Here is a 23,772-nt window from a genome sequence, read left to right on the forward strand (position 1 = left end):
TTGTGAATTGGAATATCTTTTTTTCAATTTATACAGAAGGTTATTTTCAGGCCAAATTCAGGACATTTTTGGATGAAATTTGAGTATAAAAAGTGTGTTTATAATAATTGTAAAAGTAAAATACTTATATTATATACATACTAAGCAATATTGATATTCTTATTCGCTTAAAAACAATCGGTAAAATTTTATTTACCTTCTGAAGTAAGATGACAATTCCAGTGTATTTTTTTGTGTAATATTGAGTCAAACAAACAGTTTTTGAGATTGAGCATTATTTTATTGCAATCAAAGTCAATAAGTATTTTTTTAAACCAATAATGTTTCATCTCACATCTTTTCTGAGGGTAACTCACTCATTCTATTATCTGAATTATTCCATGTTCAATAATTAATCGGTGCATTATTTGGAATTTATCACAATTGCAAACCAGAAAATTTGATTGGTCCAATTCCTTGTACAGACTAAGAAATAATTGTATATCAGAATATCTGTAGATCTAGTGATGAGGGGAGTAGCCCAATGAAATAAAAGAAACAATTAAAATAACTCATTCTGCTTTTCAATATTTAAGTTACTATTTTCAATCTCTACTATTATATAAAAAAGTGTAAAAAAAAGATGCTTATTTAAGAAATATTTAACTTTTCTACAACTGATAAATGTTTGATTTTGAAGACTTCAAATTTAGTAGATTTGTGTATATATGCAAAACCATGGAATCTAAGAATATGCTTCTAGAAAAATAATGCTTTCACAGCACTTGTTGATTTTGGGTCCTTGAAATTGGTTAAAATATCTTTAAGTTCTTTGTGCATTAGTACTGCATTACAATAAATATAGTCAATTTGACTAAGTCAAGCCAAGATAATTCTGGACATCCAGCTTCGAATTTAAACATAAACATGATTAGTCCACTATATTTTTAGGTAGTTTAAGTAGTAATCAACACAATATAAGTTTAGTCTGTATAGTATCTATTACTATTTAATATTCCCTAATATATAATGGACTGCTCGTGTTTATGTTTTGAATCAGACCTGGATATGCATAAATATCTTTTCCCAACATTTTGTCATATTTATTTTTATTTATTATTATTTATTTACATTGGGTAAGATTTCCAAAGCAAGTCATTTTTTTGTATTAGTATAAAAGTTTATTATGATTTATTTTTATATATTATTTCATATCAATAGATATATCTAATTTGATGCAAGATCTCTTTATTCTAATATATAAAATGATTGAATTAAACAGTTCATGCAGAATATTTACTATAATATCACACTGCCTAGTTTTACAAGAGGGAAGGTGCATAGTTATTTTGTTTGGACAAACTACCATTTTGGCTTGATTTGATGTTGATCAGTTCTCTGGGAATTGATCAGCTGCCACAAATGATGTTGGTTGACTTGCAATAAATGATTTTACTGGAATTGGTTTTGATGTACCAAATTCAATTGATATTGATTGTCTTAAATTGATGTTGATTGATTGACAGACTTGATATTGATGTTGATTGACAGACTTGATATTGATCATCTAAAAAAATTGATTGGCATAGATAGTGTCTTTGGACTTCTCAACCCAGTCCTTTCCGACTCTACTCAAAGACAGCTTGTTGGTTTTGGTGTGGGCTTGATGTAGAAGTGGCCAATGAGCAAATTCAGCTTATGGGGAAATAAGGTTCAGAATCAACATATCGGTGTACATGTACAAAATATTTTATCCATCGAAAATAACAAAAACAAGTATTACATTTTAGTTGATAATATTTCATATGAATTTTTATTGAAGCTTATGCTATTGTATCTGGACTATGATTTATATTGTGTCTATTTTAATAATAAATGTTAGTACCACACTATCTAGATCTCTTTCTTGTTATTTACTGCATACCACAGTCTGGGCACATCAATGATCCCATGACAATTTGAAGAAACAGCTAATGCCCAGGGTTCAATTTAAGCATTATGGCATCTTGGCTTATAACTATAAGGAACTAACGTCATTGGTAAGATCGATCTAGCATCTACAACTGGAACATTTAATGTTGCTATTTTTAATTTTTTTACTTGATTTCCCAAAACTGAAATGTGGTGTGCAAATGCCAATGTCCTGCTATCAATTTCCATCTCAATTAAATTGAAATCACGCATATGTGGAGAGCATCAGTTTTCAGTTTGTTCACAGAGGCATAACGTTGGAACATAATATAGTGTTCCAGCTCTTAACCACATCCCAAAAAAATCAACAGCTATAGAGAAATGTTCTGCCAGAATGGTATTATCCTGGTGTCAGAATGCTAATATTGTACTGTATTGTACACTAACCTGTAGAAAAAATGATAACAATGAAAAATGTCTGTACAAATATTTATTTCATTTAATCATATGAAAACATCAATCATTTGTGCTACGAGCTTAACAAGTGATATGTAAAGATAATCTTCCAATGGCCATGATCAAATGAAAAATACTGGTTATTGTAATATTCCTTTTCAATTTCATTCATCAGATATTCAATTTTCATCCATCAAGATATTTACTATTCATAAATCAAGATATTTAAAAGATATTTACTATTCATAAATCAAGATATTTACTATTCATCCATCAAGATATTTACTATTCATAAATCAAGATATTTAAAAGATATTTACTATTCATCCATCAAGATATTTACTAATCATCCATCCAGGTATATATTATTCATTCATCAAGATATCAAGATATTTAGTTTTCATCGATCAAGATATTTAGTTTTCATCAATCAAGATATATAGTTTTCATCCATCAAGATATTTACTATTCATTCATCAAGATATTTACTATTCATTCATCAAGATATTTAGTTTTCATCCATCAAGATATTTAGTTTTCATTCATCAAGATATTTAGTTTTCATTCATCAAGATATTTAGTTTTCATTCATCAAGATATTTAGTTTTCATCCATCAAGATATTTAGTTTTCATTCATCAAGATATTTAGTTTTCATTCATCAAGATATTTAGTTTTCATCCATCAAGATATTTAGTTTTCATTCATAAAGATATTTAGTTTTCATAAATAATTATATTTAATATTCATTCATTAAGATATTTAATATTCATTCATCAAGATATTTAGTTTTCATCCATCAAGATATTTAGTTTTCATTTATCATGATATTTAGTTTTCATCAATCAAGATATTTAGTTTTCATTCATCAAGATATTTAGTTTTCATAAATAATCATATTTAATATTAATACATCACTATATCAAATTTATAAAATCACTATAACATCAAGATATTTTATTTCCATACAAAATATATTTCATTTTCCAACACTTACACACAAATGATGTTTTATTTCTTTCTTTCATAAAATGAAAATGAAGCAAGAAGTAAAGTAAGTTTCATTTGATCAATGGCCAGGGAAATTCGAAGTTTTTACAAATTTGTAGTCAAATTCTTTGAAGATACAGCCCCACTACAAAATATGACTTGAAATATTTACAATATTCATATTTGACAACACAAAAATACTGTATGTAAGTCACAAACTTTCAAAACAATTTGACATCATTGAAAATAATGCATTAATCTGATTTTAATTATAGATCATTAATATCGTTAATTCAAACAGATAATAGTTCTTTCCAATCACAATCCTGCAATATGTAACACTTTTTAGAATGAAAATTAGGCATCTGATTAAACTAAATGTATAAATAAGAAAGGGTGATGTCTACGATTTTGTTATTAACACTCTTGTCATACAGATATTACCCATATTATCATATCATTGGAAAAATAAACATTTAGACAACTATGTAACTTTAAATTTTCATAGGCAATAGTAGTATAATGCCCTCTGTTGACAAGCTATTTAGTACAATTGCCAATGTGCTCTGAGCAGATACAATGTTTTCTACCCACAGTCAGATGTGTCTTTTGAAATCTTATAAATAAATACTCAGTAATAAGCAGATAGTGAATATAGCCACTGTAATTCATTACTAGAGCCTGTGTTCTAAACACAACAAAACATTTAATCAGAACCTGTTTATCACAGTAGCATAAACAATAAAATAGTTAATTTTCTTGGAAGCAAATTTCATTCCAGACCACAGGCATTTGTAGCATTAATCAATATTTCTATAGCAAAATAGACAGACAATGTGCATGTATAATGAATATTACGAGTGCCTGTGTTTCATCAGAAGCACACAACTGGAATATGAATGGAGTTTTATGTCCTAATTTCTGCACCATGAGGGCTAAGAAATTTTAGATGTAAAGTTCAGCACAGATGTTTAAGCACGTTTCAAAAAAGTGTATTTCTCATGTTAATTTTTGAATTGGATGAAGATAAGCACAATGTTTTCCAGACTATATATTAGCTTTCTCTTGTAAAATGCGATCCACAAATGGAGCTATCATCAATTGAAGCTTTGAAAGTTTACATACACCAATTGAGTACCATGCAGTGAAGATGTTACAGAAAAAAAGGGCACAAAAATAGAATGCAATCAGTAATTATTGTGCCATATCCAATTTGTTTTGAAGATATATACATGAAAATTTCATAGTTCGTTGTTCTGTGCTCTTTACAATAAAATGTCAAATCCTAGAGAGAATATAGGTGTTCTACATTTTTACAATATGATATGTACTGTCCAACCCAACCACACTGTTTTCACAATCATATTTTGACAATCATTTTTGTATGATTTTAAATTTCAACTACAATATAGTACTAATGCTGCATTCGATACATATGTGAAAATAGTGTTTACAACTTTCTCTCAAATCCAAAACTTGTGTGCAAAAGTGTAAACCGTATGGGCAATATTCATGACTTTATATCGATGTAGACAATTTTACTCAGTTTTCATGACTTTCTAAAGTAGTGAATTTGAGAAAAACCCAATATCGAACGGACATTGACAACACTGACTCTGTAAACACAGTAATCAAGAGAGGTATCGAATAAGGAATTAGTATGTCACCATGGTGAAAATTTTTTCAATAAATTCACTTCGGACATCACAGTGGTCTGAGAGTATATAATTATTATATATACAATGATAGACTCAAATAAATACCAATGTATTATCATTCAAGGTTGATCTTTTTTCCACTCTTCTAATTTTTGTCTGATAGCTAATTGTCTCTCATCTTCGATTTTTTCTTCCTTCTCTACCTCAATTTTCACTTTCTTCCATTTATTGACCAATGAGGAGACCTTCTTTTTTTTCAGTGAAAAATTGGTGTTGTGCATATCCTGAAATATTATTGTGACAACTTGACAAAGTAGAGAAAAGACACAAAATTTAACATTTAAGATTTGCAACTATTGAAAAAATGAGATATTTATGGCTTTAGAAGGTGGTAATTCGAACCATTTTAGTGGAATACATACGATGGCAGTCTATTCTCCTGTTTAAAGTCTAATAATAGCTATAAATATTCATACCTTTTCTTTTTTCTTCTTCTTTGTTTCTTTACTTGCAGAAGCTCCTTGTGGCTCCTCATTCTTGATCTCTGATGATGACACAGTTGGTTCACCTTCTACTTCATTGGTCTCTTGGGGTGGGGGTGGAGGAGGTGGTGGTGCTGTTGTAAATAAAGTTGAGCTGGAGACTAGGGAACCTGTGCTGGGACCTACAGCATAGGAGTTTGCAGCAAGTGAGTTAACTGCTGCAGAAGCATCAACCATTGAAGATGTTGAAACTTCAGAACTGTTGTATTGAGCTGGTTTGGCAATGACCCCAAAAGGTGTAACAACCTCTGGCTTTGTGGAGTTTTCAGGATTAGGTTCATGGGATTCAACTACTGCTTCATCTTCATCAGAAGTAGCTGCATTGTAAGCATTTGATGGCTCAACTGGTTCAGTTTTGGTGGGTACTGTATCACTGGGGATAGAAGGTTGATTTGATGAAGCAGTAGATGCAGGGACATCTTCATCATCATCATCATCTTCTATTGTAATACTCTCGGTCTTAGATTCCCGATTTTTGGATAACAAACCTCCTAGTGATATGTTCTGAAAAGCAAAATTCGAAATTTTAATTTTACAACTTCAACCATCACTGTCTGAGAAACTTAGCCTATATCAGGATAGAATCCTTAAGTTTGGGACTTTTCAGTGGGAATTTTGAAATGCATACTGAAATCCCCTTATATTACTTTATCTAGGGTAAATTTCTCAAATGTCCACCATTTTGTGTTTCCATGACAACATCACTGATGTTTAAAAGTTCAACAATCAATTTTTTGTTCCAAAGTGATATATGAGGATCATTTTTCGGAAAAAAGTTTCAAGGTTTTGTAGCTGTGCTTACCTCAACTATACTATCTAAATCTATTTTTCGATGATTTCTGCTAGACTTATGGATAATTTCAGGTGATTCTGAACGTTCTCTTTCTTTATCTTTATCACGTTCTGACCGTCTGCTAGATTTGGATTTATACTTCTTCTCCTCTCTTCGCTTATCTTTGGATCGTTTACTGGAGTGAGATTTGGAACTTCTAGATTTGGACTGAGAGGAATGGTGGTGATGTCGGTGACGATGGTGATGCGGTGATTCTGACACAACTTGTACTGCTGAGTCTGGGTGTTCCCATTGGGTATCACCAGTGACTTCATCTGTGTAAAAATAGGACCTGGAATTCCTACATGACGGAATCATGAAGGAAAAAGAAAAGAAAAAAAAATGGATGAATTTCTGATTTGGGCACGAAATCAGGATCTGCAAAGCAAAAAGAGAATGAAACATAGGTCATTTACCAAATGGGTTCAGTGCTGGAAAAAAGCCATTACAAATTATTTCTGGTTCTGGTACTACCAACCAGGTAGAAAAATAGGGTAAACATGAACCATGATTCTCATGATTTACTGAAAACCAAAAAGGCAAAATAGCTGTTAACATATGTATTTATTAAATAATTTTAAAATTGGGCTCAGATAGACCTTGTGATTGAGATTTTCAACAATTTCAAGCATCGAAGTTAAAGCAACCTATAACAACCAACAAACATATTTGAACCCAACTAAGTATCATTTTTTAAATATGAGATCTTTTCACCTTGAATTAGAAGGTGTATGACACGTCTTGAGATTGGAGTATCATCTTATATACCAATTAAATTGAAGGTGAATTGGTGGTGGTGGTAGTGAATTTTGTATATGATGTAATGTAACATCATATGAATATCTATTTCTCAATAAGATATAAACAGGCCACAGTGAAACATGGTAGAAATTGAATATTTACTGACATGTTAAAGAGATGATAAGATAAGATATACAATGTTATATGGTGAAAAATCTCTTTATTTCAACAATATAAACAATTTACAATAAAAAAAGATTTATCCAATCTAATTAAAACATAGTTTCCAATTTCTTCATCAATTACTGACTTTATGTTGGTATCACTTTGTAATTTGTTTTTACAGACAATCTTTAGTCAAAAGTACTGTTTTTAAAGCTGATATTCATATAAAAAAAATGGCGGCCATATCACTGAATCATAAGAGGGAAATGGATGGAAATATCATATATTTCAAATACATGGAGTTCTGTTTCAATCAGATTGAATATTATCTCAGTAAAACATGTTGATTCAAAAAACAGTGTAAGAGTGTAACTGGATTTTCCCATGCGATGCAAATAGTTCAAGACACTTTTTCTGTTTGCAACTTCTGGTTTGCTGGAACATTGTTGAACTCCTTTTAAGGTTAATGCAATCTTTATGCCTATTAAATGTACTGAATACTATGAACAACCACTGCTTATGTAAAAACATTATCAGTGATCAAGATTTTATCATGACATATACAGCAAAAACATCTGTGCCATGGAGATTTTATTATCAAAATGCCTGAAAAAGATGCCTGACGTAGACTTTGAATAAGTTAATGATTTTTTGCAATGAATATATATATATAAAAATGTGAATGGAAAAATATTTCTGGTTGTTTACTTACCACCTCAGGAATCCATCCAAAATCCACTCAAGAGTTATCTTCTCATCATTATCATTCAAGCAGAAACCACTTGTCGGCCATCTTGAATTTTCTTTCAATTTTTTGATTTGAACAGAGCATACTCAAGAATTGTTTCCAATCACAAACAAATACACATTCAACCAGCAGCATGGACCATTTTTAACAAATTTTGGATTTCCTTCAAAGTTCTTTGTCCAAATTGATACCAAATTAGAATGTCCAAAAGATTTTTGTGTGATTTTTTGGAATGTTCTATGGTCAATGCATACTGTGCACAGTTTTGGGATGAATAAAAAGAATGGACCACATACCTGTCCCACTGGCAGGTCCATCCTTCAGGGGTAACACTTTTCTCATATTCCAGAAGTTCTGTCTGTAACTTGGACAGTCTTTGGTGAAAATATTCTTTCTTTAAAGCTCCATGTAAATAATCAGAATACCTGGTCTGTGAAAAAACAAAATAGTTTACACTGAGTGTCTGAAGCTCATGGCATCATGTGGAAACAGTGCTCAGATATATTTAGTTTGTTTATGGCTGATAACATTACAGTGTTTAAAACGTTAGTATTTGAACTGGCCGATATCCATCTACATTGTAACCAATGTTTTTGAAGTAGTTCATTACAAACGTCAACAAAAAAATCTGATTGAATTAAACCCAGCTTAGAGCAGTTCAATAATTTGTCATGGCCGCGAAATACTTTTCACAGAAATAATCAAAAGTGGTGAAAATCTTAGAAAATCAGACTGTTTTTTAAAAACGTATATTAATTATATGAAGTTCAACAAAGATAAAATCTCACTTGACAAAATTAATGTTTCATTGGCCATTGGGAGATTTAGTATTTTGTTTTTTTTTCAAGCTGGTACACACTGCCCCTTTAATGATAAATATATAAAAGTATACCTGTAACTGTATTAATAATATCTGTAATCTTGTTACACCTTTTTTATTAGTATTAATAAACTCTAGTTTACTTTCTAATATATCTTTAATATCTTCTATATCACTCTACAATAAACATAATCATTTATTATTAGAAATTAATGGAGTTTGTGTCTTATTTTTCTGAAACTGCAGACGAATGAGGAATGAGAGTCCATGCTTTATTGTCTGAAAGTAAGCTTATTTTAACATGTGGTTGCCTAGCAAGATACGCCCACTTTCCTGATAAATTTTCATTATATCAAGGGTGAATGTCAATCTGTGTCAAATTGTACCAAAAATCTAATTTGTCCAAAATTTCATAAAATTCGGACATAAACTCTCTCCTCTATCACATTCGTAAACCACATTTTAGATAATTTAAAAGTATCATTAAAATGGTATAAAGATGGCAAACTATGAATCTTACCATATCATCAACATCTACAAATGGATTTTTTTTACTGGGTAGAGCTCCCTGTTGTTCATCATCAGTTTCTTCTGAAAAATAATTCATATAATTGCAAAAATGATATAAAAAAAGAAGATTTACTGCCTACTGAAATTCCAATCAATTGACACCTGGTAAAACTATTAACGTAACTTAATGGTTTAAAAATAACACTTGTGTTTAAATAACAGCTCCAGATAATTTTTTCTGGTTTTCTGTCAATTCCTTCTTTTACTCTAGGATAAGCAAATAAAGAGGAAGAAACCAGCAGACAATATCCATTGGGAAACATCTACTCCCCCAACCACCAAGATCTCTACCATCATGATTCTGAAAACAAAGTGGTTGGAGAGTTGACTGCCATTTGTTTTATAATATATCTTACCATGTTCATAATCCACTAATGTTTTTCTCACTGTCTCTACAGATTGTTTGGAGGGTTTTTCTAATGGTGGTGAGGGTGGTGGAGTTGGTCGTGATATTTCTTCCACCATGACAGTTTCTTTCCGTTTCTTAGCAACCTGTGATGTCTGTATAGAGGAATCTGGTGAAGAATGTCTCTTATGTTTGTTGTGATGATGAATCAACTGCGGAGGTTTGTCTGTCTCTTCTGCTTCTAATTTCTTTAGCTCTTCCTGGAAAAATATAAATGAAATAAATGGATTCTTACGTCCTACTTTTCTCTACCTGATTGGGAGACAGGCAATGCTATGCAGTGTGCGATGAGGGAAATTTAGTTAGGGTATTTGAATTAAACTAATCTTTTTATTTCCAACTGTCCATGTCTAAAAATCTTTAATTTGCAAAGACTGTAGTACACAGAGTTTAATGTCCCATCTGAACAACTTCTGACACTTTTTCCATATCATTCCCTCCGACCTTCATCAATGACCTGGCTGGAGAAACCAGATTGAAATTTCAAGTAAGCCCCCCGAAAAATTTTATCAAATACTAATAATATAATTAATTACATGGGTGAGAATTAGGTAACATTACACATAACTGTTCAGTAATATTTTGACCATGGTATACAGTTTTTAATGATATAGTGAAAGTTGGGTTTGGCAGTTTTGATGTCTGCTATAATCAAAGATTCTGACAAATTAATCTTGTCTGATGGTCTCTTACCTTTTTGGTCTCTAATGCTTTTTCCAGAGCATTGTCAATATCCTCTAGATCTATATTGACCTCACTGTCAGAACCTTTATTCTCTGGCTTATTGTTCTCGGTCCCTGACTGGTCACCATTACTTTTCACAGTCTCTACCTCCGGAGGGGGTGGCATAGGTGGTAGGGGAGGCAATTCTTTAGGCAACGGGGGCTTTGCCTCTGGTGGGTCCACATCCATTTTCTCCAGTTCTTCAATTTCTGAATAGAATTGCTTCTCAGGATCAGTCAGCCCTTCTTTGATTGGTGGTTCACCACCATTGTTCAGTGATTGACCAATCAGATTGTTTGTAACTGTAACTGGTGTGCTTGATGTGGATGTTTCTTGACGATCCTGCTTTGGTGGACTTGGTTTAGGTTTAATTATTTTTGGACTTTGAATGAGTCTGTAAATATTTCAAGATGTTCATAATCTCTTGATCAAATTCATGTAATGCAGTGGGCTATGAGGTAAATTCATGTCAGGATTAAAAAGCTATGAAGATTTTTCCTCCCGTTTTCTAAGTTTATCCTCCACCAGCATCACTAAGGGGAACACTAGCTACAAAATCAGATTTAACCAAAGCTGGAATGTAACTTTTCAAAGTTTGTGAGCAACTCGCTCAATGTTAGGCTGAGCAAATTTGTCACCTATACTTCAAGGGATATTTTCAAGGGACATGAGTCAGGTCTGACATCTAAAATATTTTGTTTCAATGAATTTAGTTGGTTGGATACCATACCATGGACTAATAACCTTTCAGTGACATAAATAACATTCATCTGGCTCAAAGGTTAAATATTGAGAGCTCAAGGCCTACTTAATAACTGACAGCAGAATTCTTACCCTAGTTTTTTCTTTTGCAAATATTCCCGTCTGTCGTCTGGTATTTTAGCCAGTTGTTCTTCATACAGTTTATACTGTAATAAATACTGGGTATAATCACTAGGTATAGTCCAGGTCACTTCATTACTCATTGTATTCCAATAATATTGATACTGGGTGTTCTCATCTATACAGATCTGCCAGTCTGTTGTGGGCTCTGAAATGGACATGAGCACAATGTAGAGATTTTACTTTGAAAGTTTAAAAGTGTTAAGCATCAACTTAAAAAATACAACATTATCCAATTGATCCTGTCTACAATCTAGCTCTTGGCTAAACTTCTGTGCCAGATTATCTAGGTTATACTAGTTTGAATAATGGGAAAAGCGAATTTATTTAATCACCAACGGAAATTAGACCAAAAAATTCAGCAATGCATACTGTCTATAGAACTTTTTTTGTGCAAATTTTTTTCTTGGTTATGTTAGTCAAGCAGGTAATCCTTGTTTTAAAGTACTTCACAATTTCTAAATTTTCTCACCATGACATTCAGTTTTCACACTATAATATAAATATTACAAAATAAGCACCTCCATTTTAAATTGCCTTATGTAAAAACTAAAGATAAGATAGTCTCTGGCATGGAACCCTACCTTCAGGAAGTTCATTAATATCAGACTCTGTTGATGCTGTCCTACTTTCATCTTTACGGTTCCATTCTGTAGCACCTTTTACAAACATGGACTTGTACATACTGACTTTAAGTTTGGGTTTATTCTGGTTAGATTGAGTACATGTCGGAGGAGTAGAGCTACCCTCTCTAGAAGGACTATTTGATGCTGATAGGTGATTGACCTCCTGCAAAAGTCAAATTGAGAGTTAAGACAAACTTTCATACATTATATGCCTCCTTATTATTCATTAAATATTAACATTTTCATGTGTCCACTTAACGAAGGGTGATAACTCTGTTTCCAATTGTATAAAAACACCCTCCGAATTCATGACATATATTGTGTAAGTTACAAATGAGTAATGTCTTGATTGGTGAAGAAACAAAGAATTATTTTGATACTTACATTAAGAAATGAGCCTACTTCATTATCTATATTGTTATCAGGTACTATACTAGATGTTATAACACCTTCATCTACATTCAAACAATTAAGTTGTATAAGAAGTAATAGACATTCAAAATATCACATCATTTTCAAACTATTCCATCAATATGATTTCACACATAGTCATAGCAGTTTTTACTTTTTTTTGTTGGTGTATACACAGAAAAGATATTTTTATTGTCTATATTACGGCCTCATACTAAACTATTTCGATCTAGAAAACCCATTCCCCATCTATTTATTAATAAGTTATAACATGCGTCAATAAAAAGGTCACACTGCAGTGTTCCAGTTTTTACCAAGGGTGGTGAGAGCTTTAAGCATCAGGCCCTTGATCCAACAAACTGACATGAATTTTCATTCTTATCTCAAACCAGAGTCAGACTGTCAGAAATCTTACCATTTTCACCATTATTAGAACCAGTACCATTATGATTTTCACCATCTGAATTTTCAGAATCTGAATCAGAATATTCTCCAAGAGCGGATAAACCAGCTGAAAAAAGATTGCCAAAATGAGATTCTGTGAACAATGTGCTAAGACAGTGTAGCTTGTTGAATGAAATAACTTTGTATGCTTTGTAGGAAATATACAGTGTTAAAATACATGTGATTGTAGTTGTATTTGAATTATTTGGTATAGAACGTAAAATATTTTACCTGGCTTAGTTTTACTTGAACTTCCAACTTGCATCACTTTACCCTTTCTAGCTACAAAATTAATAACAGAATATTCGTTAATTTGATTCCATCCAAATATCCCAATACAAAGTAATTTAACAATTTTTTAAGCATTCATACACCAGAACCAGAATATAAGCTTACAAGTAGAATCAGAAAATTAAAAATTAATGCTTTTAAATGCATTGATAAAATTGCCCACGACTTAGTTGTTCCTTTCCCTATCTGATACCAATATTTGCAAAAACTTTATTTTATACATTGTTTAAAAAATAGTGATTGAACATTAATTTTGAATATTACAGATCTTACCTAAAGCAGTTGTTTCATTATCACCTAGTTGTAGTACCTGTCTTCTACCTCCTCTCATCTTACCAGAATTCAACATCATTAACTTTCAATATCACTTCATTTACAGTCAACTGTCACTTTGACTTTACTTAAATTGACAAATTTACACGTTAGGCTATTCATGATCATTATAGCCTATAGATAGGTCAAGTTAAAAATATTCCCTACAAAATGACAAGTTTAAAGAATTCTATTTGCAAGGTTTCTTACACATGTCAACAAGGTTTGGTCAACTGTATGATTGGTTAACTGATAATTATTCCCAACCCATTTTCCAGCATAGTAAGGACTGATACTGCCAATAACAGAGTGATATAATAGATTCCTTGCTAGTTGTTATGAAAACGTCATTGCCATTATAATCATATCATATAGGTGACACTGCTAAATTGTCATTATAGCTTCACATGCAGATATTCAGAGTGGCATGGCTTTAGATAACTGAAATATAGGATACAATTGTTTCAATATGATTTCATAGACCTACTGTGAATTATTTTCTTGATTAGGCTGACTATAAGTTTCACAAGTCAGCCATCTTGGTAATATAATTAGATGTATATCAGCACGACAATTACGTTCTTATAACAGGAATATCAACGCAGTAAGAATGACGTCATTGTGATGAATTCAATTCTTTAAAAAATAACTTCTTGACAAACATGAATTATTATATCAGAGGCCATGACAATGTAAAAAATATTCTTCTTATAGTTTTCGTCCAATTTGAATAGAATAAAGCACTTTGCTTCTTTCTTGCATAACTTTATCGGTATTTCGCATAAGTCGTGTGATTAGGTTTGCTGTCAGAAACATGCATGTTTGATTGGATCAAATAAAAATAGAACCCAGTCAAAACTGATTTCATACACTTCCGGCTTAGGTTTGCACTTGGCTGTCGATAAAAATATGCTTATATGGCAGGGTTTGCTTATTAATTTCAAAAACTAAAGGAAAGGAACGAATATCAGTTTGATTTAACATGACGTAATAGAATAATACTCATTAAAATAATAAAGATAAACAATAATGCATTATGCGTAGGACATAAAATTCCATTTAGAAGCTGTGACAATGGAATATGGAAAAATACGTTGTGCCAAAAATTTTAGCCATTTTAAACCCATGTCACCAAAGTATCAATAAATTGATGTAGAAAAAAAATCTACATTTTGGTGCATAATTTTCGTATGTGACCCAAAGAGAACTGTCACGAAATTTCCAGATGGAATTTGTACAGAAGCAAAGTATAATGTACATTATTGATTAGTAGTCTAGATTTCCAAGACTGAAGATTCTGTAGACGTTTTATAATGAAAGTCATGATAATCGAATCTAAAGATGCAGAATAATATGATGATTTTTGGACCAGTAACGATCGGATAAATGCTCCACTTTTCATAGACGACAATAAATGAATGTTTAGCTCTCGAGTCCATCTTACTTATGGCATAATTTTAATAGAATTGGATAGTCTTTAGTCTTCAAAATGATGAAGGAAGGAGATGCAAGGTTGTTGTTGGAGACAAACGAAGAGGATCTTTGCATTTTTCTGGAAAAAATCATCTCCGAGGTAATTATTCCGTGCGTGTTGAAACGGATTCTGGGGTAAATGACGTTTGATACTGTTAAATGTTACCGTTACATTATCTTTTTGTCTAAATGCTATGGTCCAAAAGTACGCATGCATAATCCACTCTGGCAAATATGCAGGATTTGGAAATTGCGTTTGATAATTGGTTATGAAATGCCAATATGTTTTGATTTGTTTGAAAGGTTTAGAATAACAATATCCCACAATTTACGTCACTACGCCAGTAAAGGTCAAATTACAGCTGCACAGATTAATGTCAAGGCAAAATATTCCTGATTTTTTTCTTTTACCAGAATTGAATAAGTCCTCATCAACAAATGCCTGTTTTATTGATGTTTGATTCATTAACACTATGAAATGATTCTTTTAGTTGTGTGATTTCATAATTTAAGAAGACCTAAGTCTGAAAATTTTGCATGCATACATTGGTAATAAAAGATAGGGACTGTGAAATAATGGCAGAACTATGCAATTAACTATAAGCCTTTTAAGGTCGAGTTGTTGTTAAAATAAGTAACTTTTTCCCCAAGCACTTAACAGAACAAATTCTTATGTTCCCACTGGATTCTTCTAAAGCCAAACCATTGTAAGGCTTAGCCACATGTTACACTAACAAAGATGTATTGTTAGTGAGTAAGTATTGTCCCCTGCTTGCTTATAATGATTTCCCTAATGGAAAAAAATTCAGATTCCTCAGGTAGTGCTTTCAATTTTCTCTAAATATTTCTTGGTCACTAGAATATGTTTCTTTAAAATGAAATCTTTCAATATTGTGTATGAGAGATAATGATATAAAAGTGTGAACCATTATTATTGCTATTTTGTACAACAATGTTACAATGTATATAAATACATATTAATATTAGTTACTAAAACTTATAGAATAGTACTATGTTGCGCCTATTTGAAGCAAAGTTAAAGTGGCACAGGATTTCAACTTTCAAAGTCTTTTCACAATGGAAAGTTTCAAATGTATTTTGTAAGAGAGATAATGGTATTAAAGTATTAACCATTGTTATTTGTATTTTGTAAGAGAGATAATGGTATTAAAGTGTTAACCATTGTTATTGCTATTCTGTACAACAACACAATGTAACAAAGTATGATACACATATATTAGTAACAGTTACTAAAACTTATAGAATAGTACTATGTTGCACTTTATTTCATGCAAAGTTAAAGTTGCATTTCCACCTGATTTCAACTTTCAAACTCTAAGTGTTTTTAAAATGAAACTTTCAAATATATTCAGTATGAAGGGTGATGATATTAAAGTTATGAACTAATGATATTGATATTTTGTACAACAATGTAACAATTTTTATAAACACATATTAATATAAGTTACTGAAACCAATAGAATAGTACTATGTTGCACTTTGTTTGATGCTGAGTTAAAGGAACATTTTCATGCTATTTGAATTTTTCATGAATTGATAGTTGAAGTAAGTGGTATAAGGTGAATTCTAGAAAAACAGAATTTTTTTAAAAAAAATTGTATTAGCTTGAACATGTATTACATCTGTCACTTATACAATGAAACACAGCGCAAATGTAGTTAATTTAGTTAAGGAGATATTGAGGAGATGATACCAAATGCTATATTTTTTTTCTTTTCCAGAATGCCCAGGTTTTCTCTTTCCCTGATATGAGTACACAAGTCAAAACAGTAAGTATTAATATGTCTTTATATATTTGTAAGTTCTTATAGTTATCAGTTTTGTTGTTCAATCTTTTATTTTTAAATTAAAGCTTTAAAGAAATAAATAAACCAAGTACTGATGATTCGAACCGCAAAATATAACCTGAAATCTAACATTTTGGCCAAACATTGGTAGCAGCTAATGAACTTTTCAGATGAGTTGGCAATCCCTGCCTGACGTCACCCCCATCACAGCTTAGAACCACATTTCATGAAGAAACATTTAATTTTTGTATATATTGATATATGTCGGACATAGTTTTTAGAAGTTGCCTTTTTTTTTCAGAAATGTATAGAAGCTATATTAGAAAGATTACGTGGTAATTTATCATCAAGATGTATATTACTATGTCTACAGTCATTAAGAATATTTAGTCGAGAGAAAGAAAGGATGGAGACGTTGGTATCAGATGAATGTATTAGATTATTAATGAGTTTAGCAGGTCTAAATAATTACCCTGAACAAGAACAGACTTGTACCATACAGTATGGTGATCAAGATGGTAGGTTTTTCATAGTTTAAAGGGATTGTAAAGAGGTTTTTCTAAGCTTTTTATGTGTATACGGAACACTGATAACATTGATTTGAAACATTTCAATTTTCATTCAGACGTCTGTGGTGCTTGCATTTTCACTAAAACAAAGCATTTTATGACTTCGCTTTCGTAAACAGATTCGTTACTAAGAGAGTGGGGAATAGGGGTATAGATATGATTAGCAACTTTTGATATAGTGATGTCAGAAAAGGCTTTGTGGGTCTTCCTGCACAGTTACAATTAAACTTATTATTGGAAACAGATGATTTTCCATGCTGTGAAAAATTCAAGATAAATCTAACTTGTATTTCTTAGATTTTTATTCTGTTTTAACAAAAATTGAAGATAAAAATATCGGCTTCAAACAGTAAGAAATAGTGCTATAATCATAAAAATTTCAATATGTCCTTGACCCCATATTGTCTAATTCACAACAGAAGTGAATTCATGTGTTGTTTTTTTTTTCAGTGATTGTTGAAGCCCAGAAATGTTTATGTAATTTAATATTTAATAGTAAAGCTGTTCAGAAACTATGTTGGTAAGTACATTCTAGCTACAGCATTCAGGAGACAGGGTTTGAGGTCATGGTCACTTATTTCTTGCTTAACATTGTGGATGTGTGAAATTTGTATCCTTTTGTAGGGTGTCTTCCTGTATCACTCACCACCCACCCCTAAATTAGATCCATTTTGCTCTTTCCCTAATCACCACTTGCTACTTTGCCCCTTATACATATCGCTCCATTTTAAATGAACAAATGGAAATCTGGAGCTAAAACATACCCAGACATAAATTTGAGTTTTTTTTTAGATATTCAATACACAAATAACTCCCCTCATGAGCTGTTGTAGCTGCAAAATAGCAACTTTGCTTTGATTATTTGTTCATCTCAAGATGATGGATTTCAGCATGCAAATATTCAATTTGAATAAATTAGGTTTGACTGAAAACTTTGAAAACAGGGTTGATTCTCAGCTGATGAGATACCACAGTCAATCACAGAGGTTCTTAAATTAAGTTTGTGATTTCTTATTGGTATATATTTCTATTTTTTAGTCGGTCCGGCTGTGTGGATGCTCTAGTACAAAGATTGAAGACATATGGTGATCCAGAATTAAGATTTAATGTTAAGGTAGTTATGTTATTGACTTCTTTATTTTTAAGATAGTGAGTCTGATGCCATCATCTTTTCAACACTAATACTTACATTTTACCATGTTTGAAAATGTGAAAGAAATAAATTGGATTTTATTTTTCAGTTTTTTGATATGAGAATGTTGTTTTTACTGACAGCTTTACCTGCATGTATAGAAACAAGGTAAGAACATAGACAATTCTCAAGTTATTCATGGTAATATGTGATTAGTTACCTTTATGTTTAAAACCCTTTCAAAGCAAGTCAATTGGTTGATTTGAGACTTGAATATATGAAAATAGTACTAGAAATGTACGAAAATCGCTCAAGTAATTTAAAAATACTTCAATCTAACAATTTTACTCACTATTTTTATATATGTCTTTTCTATATATCACCGAGTATCTTAAAATGACGAGTCATCTTTTAAACTTTAACATGCGTTTAATTCTACACACATTGATTTGAAGCTCAAATTTTGATGATGAGCTTTGAATACTATTACTGATAAGCTAAGCTAAGCTTATAAATTCCGTGACTAAGGTACTTTCAGTCAAAAATATTTGCTCCATTTGCCACAAGTATCACAAGTTTGAAATGCTAAGACATATGGAAGCTTGCGCACTGGAAAATTTTCCCAATGTATGTATTAAAAGGGTATTCGGCATTCCCCAATATGGTGTATAACAGTTGAACATTAAACTCCATTCCATTTCAGACCTAAAATTCGACATGAATTACATGGTTTTACGTATTTAATGGAAGTATTAGATCTGACATTACGGGCTGCAGAAGAAAGAAAGGCTGGGTTAGGTGATCAAGATGTAGAACTCTGTTCAGAAATATTAAAGATTCTGTTTAATTTAACTATTGAGAAAAAATCAGCTGATGAGGTAAGATTTGTAGCCATATTGATGAGATGTAGGTGTCTAGATAATTACTTTACCATCTGATCAAACTCCTACACATAACTAATATATTGTGACAAAAACTGCAAGATTGTTAAATGCAATCTGGAACCTAATCACAGTTCAGTTGCAGGGGAACCTGACTTAAAAGGATACTTTTGAAAAGGGATACTAATAGCTTTCATTCTTAATGTCCTATGTGAGTTTGTGACTCATTCTAAGCCATAAGTTTCAGTTTTAAAGATTATGTCTAAATACACAGAAACAAAGGTCGAAATTAAAGGAGCAAACATGATGAATGATTTTGGTCAAGATTTTAGGTTATTACAGAACCTACAAGTGTCTACAATGGCTAATGTCTATTAAAACCTATTGTGTATAATGTATTTTAGGAAGAAGAAGCTCATTTTATGAGGTTAGTGAGTATATTACGTGATTTACTCATGTGTTCAACATTATCTAAAGATAAACAAGAAGATCTTCACAGGTAAATATATATTTCTTTCAGAACATCAGATATCAAGTCACTTTAAGAAATCACAGAATATCAGGACATTTCTAAACATATATGAACAAGTGAATAAGGAACAATCTAGTACACATTGACTTCAATTAATTTGTCTACTCTTCCACACAAAGAGTTAAAAAAAGGCATATGGTTGAAATCAAGAATATCCATAGGATAATTTCACTTTTTCGTAAAATCTCCATCGGCATACACATAGGAAGATGCTTAGATGTTATGTTTTGCATTAATTGGAAAAAGAAAAAGATAGTTTCACCATCCTAACAAAATTATCTCCTTACACAGCATTGAAACATTGCATTGCTTTCTACAAACTTTCATAGCATTTAAGCTATTCAATGTTGATGGTTGTTTGTTTATTTCAGTCATACAATAAATCTACTGATTAATATACCAGTTGATTTCTATGAAGAATTATTAACTCCCCTTAATGAAATAGAAGTTAGGGGTATGGAGAATAAAGAGGTGGAATATGATGGGAAAAATATGGAGGCAATAATAGTCTTACTTAACTTTCTCGATAACAGATTAGACCGGGTAGGTGTTTTTTACTTGATAACAGATTAGACCGGGTAGGTGTTTTTTACTTGAGAACAGATTAGATCAGGTAGGTGTTTTTGACTTGATAACAGATTAGACCAGGTAGGTGTTTGTTAATTGATAACAGATTAGACTGGGAAAGTGTTTTTGACTTGATGATAGATTAGACCGGGTAGGTGTTTGTTAATTGATAACAGATTAGACCGGGAAAGTGTTTTTGACTTGATAACAGAGTAGATTAGACCGGGTAGGTGTTCATTCTTGAAACCAGTATGCCTTAAAAAATACCATACAGCCAGGCCTTCAATTAAGCAACCACCTGAGCACTTATAGGAATATTGTTTTGCGCCTGCTAAATACAAGTTTCATTGTAAGAGATTTGACCATGTAGGTGATCTATAGTCTAGCATGAAAATCTTCATTTTTTAACATGCTAACCATTGTATATTATTTTACAGCCTGCCAAAAGTTTAAAGGAAAGTTTAACACCAATTTTACATTGTTTATGTGAGGCTTGCCGTAATATCCGACCAATCCGTAAATTCTGTCGAGCCAAGGTATGATATCTTAGTTACTATTGAAACTATGATTATTCTTGAGTATTTTATTTTTATGTTAAAAAAGATCTGCCAGATTGGTGAGGGATAAGCTTTTGTATTTCCTGTATGATGTTCTAGTAAAAATAAAATATTATTTATATTTGTGTTGATGTTGTAGGTGCTGCCACCATTAAGAGAAGATGTCAAGAGATTACCAGAAGAAGGCAATTCTTTAAGAAACAGGTAGGGCTAAGTGCTGGATTTTGAATAGGTTCTAGCTCCCTCGAAAAACCAAGATGGAAGAAAACCAGGTTCTTTTCGTCTTGTTATATTATCAAATTACATGGGAGTGTAACTTGTACAAATAGAAATGCAGACGGATGAACAACAAGTAATTCAAGGGAGATAATTTTTATATTTCAGATTATGTAAATTATTAACCTCTCCAGTTACAGAAGTTAAAGATTTAGCAGCACATTTTCTATTTGTATTATGTAAGGAGAATGGTAAGTTATGTTCTGTAAAAATTTTTTGATGAGATAAGGCTGTTTTAAGGACCTGCTGTAGCACATTCATTAATGGAGTTGGAATTCTAGTGGCCTTGGTTTATAACATCTTCCTCATTAGCCCAGTAAGCCCAGCTGTAAATGGGTATCACAGACAGATCAATGTCATGTTGTTATCATTTAATGATTAATGTAGGTAAAGCCTATTAATTAATATATTTCTATACTTGTAGTAACTCGTATGGTGAAGTACACAGGCTATGGTAATTGTGCTGGTTTATTGGCTCAATTTGGTTTACTCAAACTTGATCAAGCTAATATCAGGGGAGATTACTCTAGTGATTCAGAAGACTCAGACACAGAAGAATATTCTGAACTACGAGACAAGTTAGTACTTGTTTTTATCATTTTTATGATGACTTGATCTATTTTAAGTCTAAGTTTTTCATGGGCCATTTTCAATAGAAATTTCTCATATAGTTAAATTAGTGTAGGGTCTATGTCAAGTGCAAACTTATAAAACATTATTTCTATAAATGCATAATTTCTCAAAGATTATCCATATGAATTCAAAACTGCTACAAATCAGGATTTTTTGTTCCTTGCTTTTCTGTTTGTGACTCCACTAGCCATCCATACTATGACAAAATTACTAGACATCTCATGTTCTAGGTTATTTAATATTAAGTCAGTCAAGAGCTCTGATCAATGATAGATTTTCTCACCATATTCTGGTACCTGTGTTGCCCAATCTCTTTTAAGAGAATTTTGAATGCATAAATTCATTTCCATATTGAGAGTAAACCTTACTTCTTATATACACTTCTTCCATTTTCCATGTGTTGATAATCCCACATTGCACAGGACCACATTGAATTGATTTGTTGTGTTTTGACACATATTTTGAGGAAAAAACTTATTATTAAACTGTAACCTGTATTTACAGAGTGAATCCAGTAACTGGGTGCTATGAAGAAAGTAAACCAGATCCAATGGCTGGTATGTCAGATGAACAAAAAGAATATGAAGCAATGAAACTACTTGATGCTATGGACAAACTTCAGAGGTAAGATTTTTATTGAAACTTAAAACTGTTTCACTCAACTTAAACTTGGATACTATTAAGATATTAAGAAATACAGTAATCTATATGGTTTATAATTTAAATTGATTGTGGTGATTGACCAATCAAGTGAGTGGAACATGACTGGAAAGTCATGGTTTTTATGAAACTAGACCATAATATAATGAAAATCCAGCATTTTTGTTTTTTATATTTTCTGTGCAATCCTTGTACTCTTTGCCATCCATAATCCAAAGAATTGCTGTGCTTCATGACATTTCAATTTTATAACCAATCAAAAATATTGTTTGATAAGCTTTATCACATGCATGGATTGATGAGATGTTCATCAGAGAATATCTGATTTTTATATCAAAGGCTTTATTTTGTATGACTCGTACACCTTTTAGATACAAAGATAAATGTATGTAGTTATCAGTGTTTTATAAAACTTATTTTAAGTAAGAGAGATATTTTCAACTATCTGTATCACTTAGAAAGAACATACAGCATTTGGCTCATCAACAATCGAATGAAAATAATGTTTTATTTAATTGCTCATGAACTTTTAGTCGGATTTTCATTCTGAAAGTGATAAAAATTGTTGAAATTGACTGTGACACGAAAAATTTGATTAAACAATGCTAATATTTCTTCAATAATTTTATTTCTATTTTTAGACAAGGTATCATACAGCCAAGTCGTATTGGACCTGATGGTCGTCCAATACCAGTATCACATGTGCTTGAACTCACAGAATCTCAAGGTGCTGCTGCCAGTAATAATGACACCCAGAATAGTGACTCCAAGTAATGACTCACTGAATATTGACTCTATGTGATGAAATCACCTCTTTAATGAAAACCATGAGTCATTTCTTTGGAAGAGTCACAATTATTGACTTTCTTAAGATGAGTCACATCTACTGTCTCTTTAGACAAGTAAAATGAGTCAAAATAATTCACTGTCTTTATGTGAGTCCCAATTGTTGACGCTAACTAATGAGTCATAACAGTGACTCATTTGTGAAATATATTTCCTTACAGATTTGTAGGCATATTTCATCTATTCAAACTATGGAAAGCTGTCTCATTTGCCAATTTTCATCTTCACAATGATCAAGGTATTACATATTCATCTTATACCTTGACTGCAATGGCCCAATTTCTTGTTTCATGAAAGTATGTGAATGAATGCAGCAATTTGATTGGATTGTA

General features: G+C 31.6%; 1 protein-coding gene across 1 annotated transcript; it reads left to right on the plus strand.

Moving 5' to 3' along the window:
- Positions 1–17,805: 17,805 nt before the first annotated feature.
- On the plus strand, positions 17,806–23,368 carry LOTGIDRAFT_117074 (hypothetical protein; the record flags this gene model as incomplete). The annotated part of the gene is made up of 12 exons (XM_009055687.1): positions 17,806–17,876; positions 18,395–18,470; positions 18,598–18,656; positions 19,192–19,366; positions 19,774–19,868; positions 20,273–20,450; positions 20,906–21,004; positions 21,165–21,229; positions 21,410–21,492; positions 21,726–21,879; positions 22,439–22,558; positions 23,236–23,368. Coding segments are annotated over 12 exons (1,308 nt in total), but the record flags the coding sequence as incomplete, so codon positions are not given.
- Positions 23,369–23,772: the final 404 nt, after the last annotated feature.

Source organism: Lottia gigantea (assembly GCF_000327385.1).
Source record: "Lottia gigantea unplaced genomic scaffold LOTGIsca_25, whole genome shotgun sequence".
Lineage (NCBI taxonomy): Eukaryota > Metazoa > Mollusca > Gastropoda > Lottiidae > Lottia > Lottia gigantea.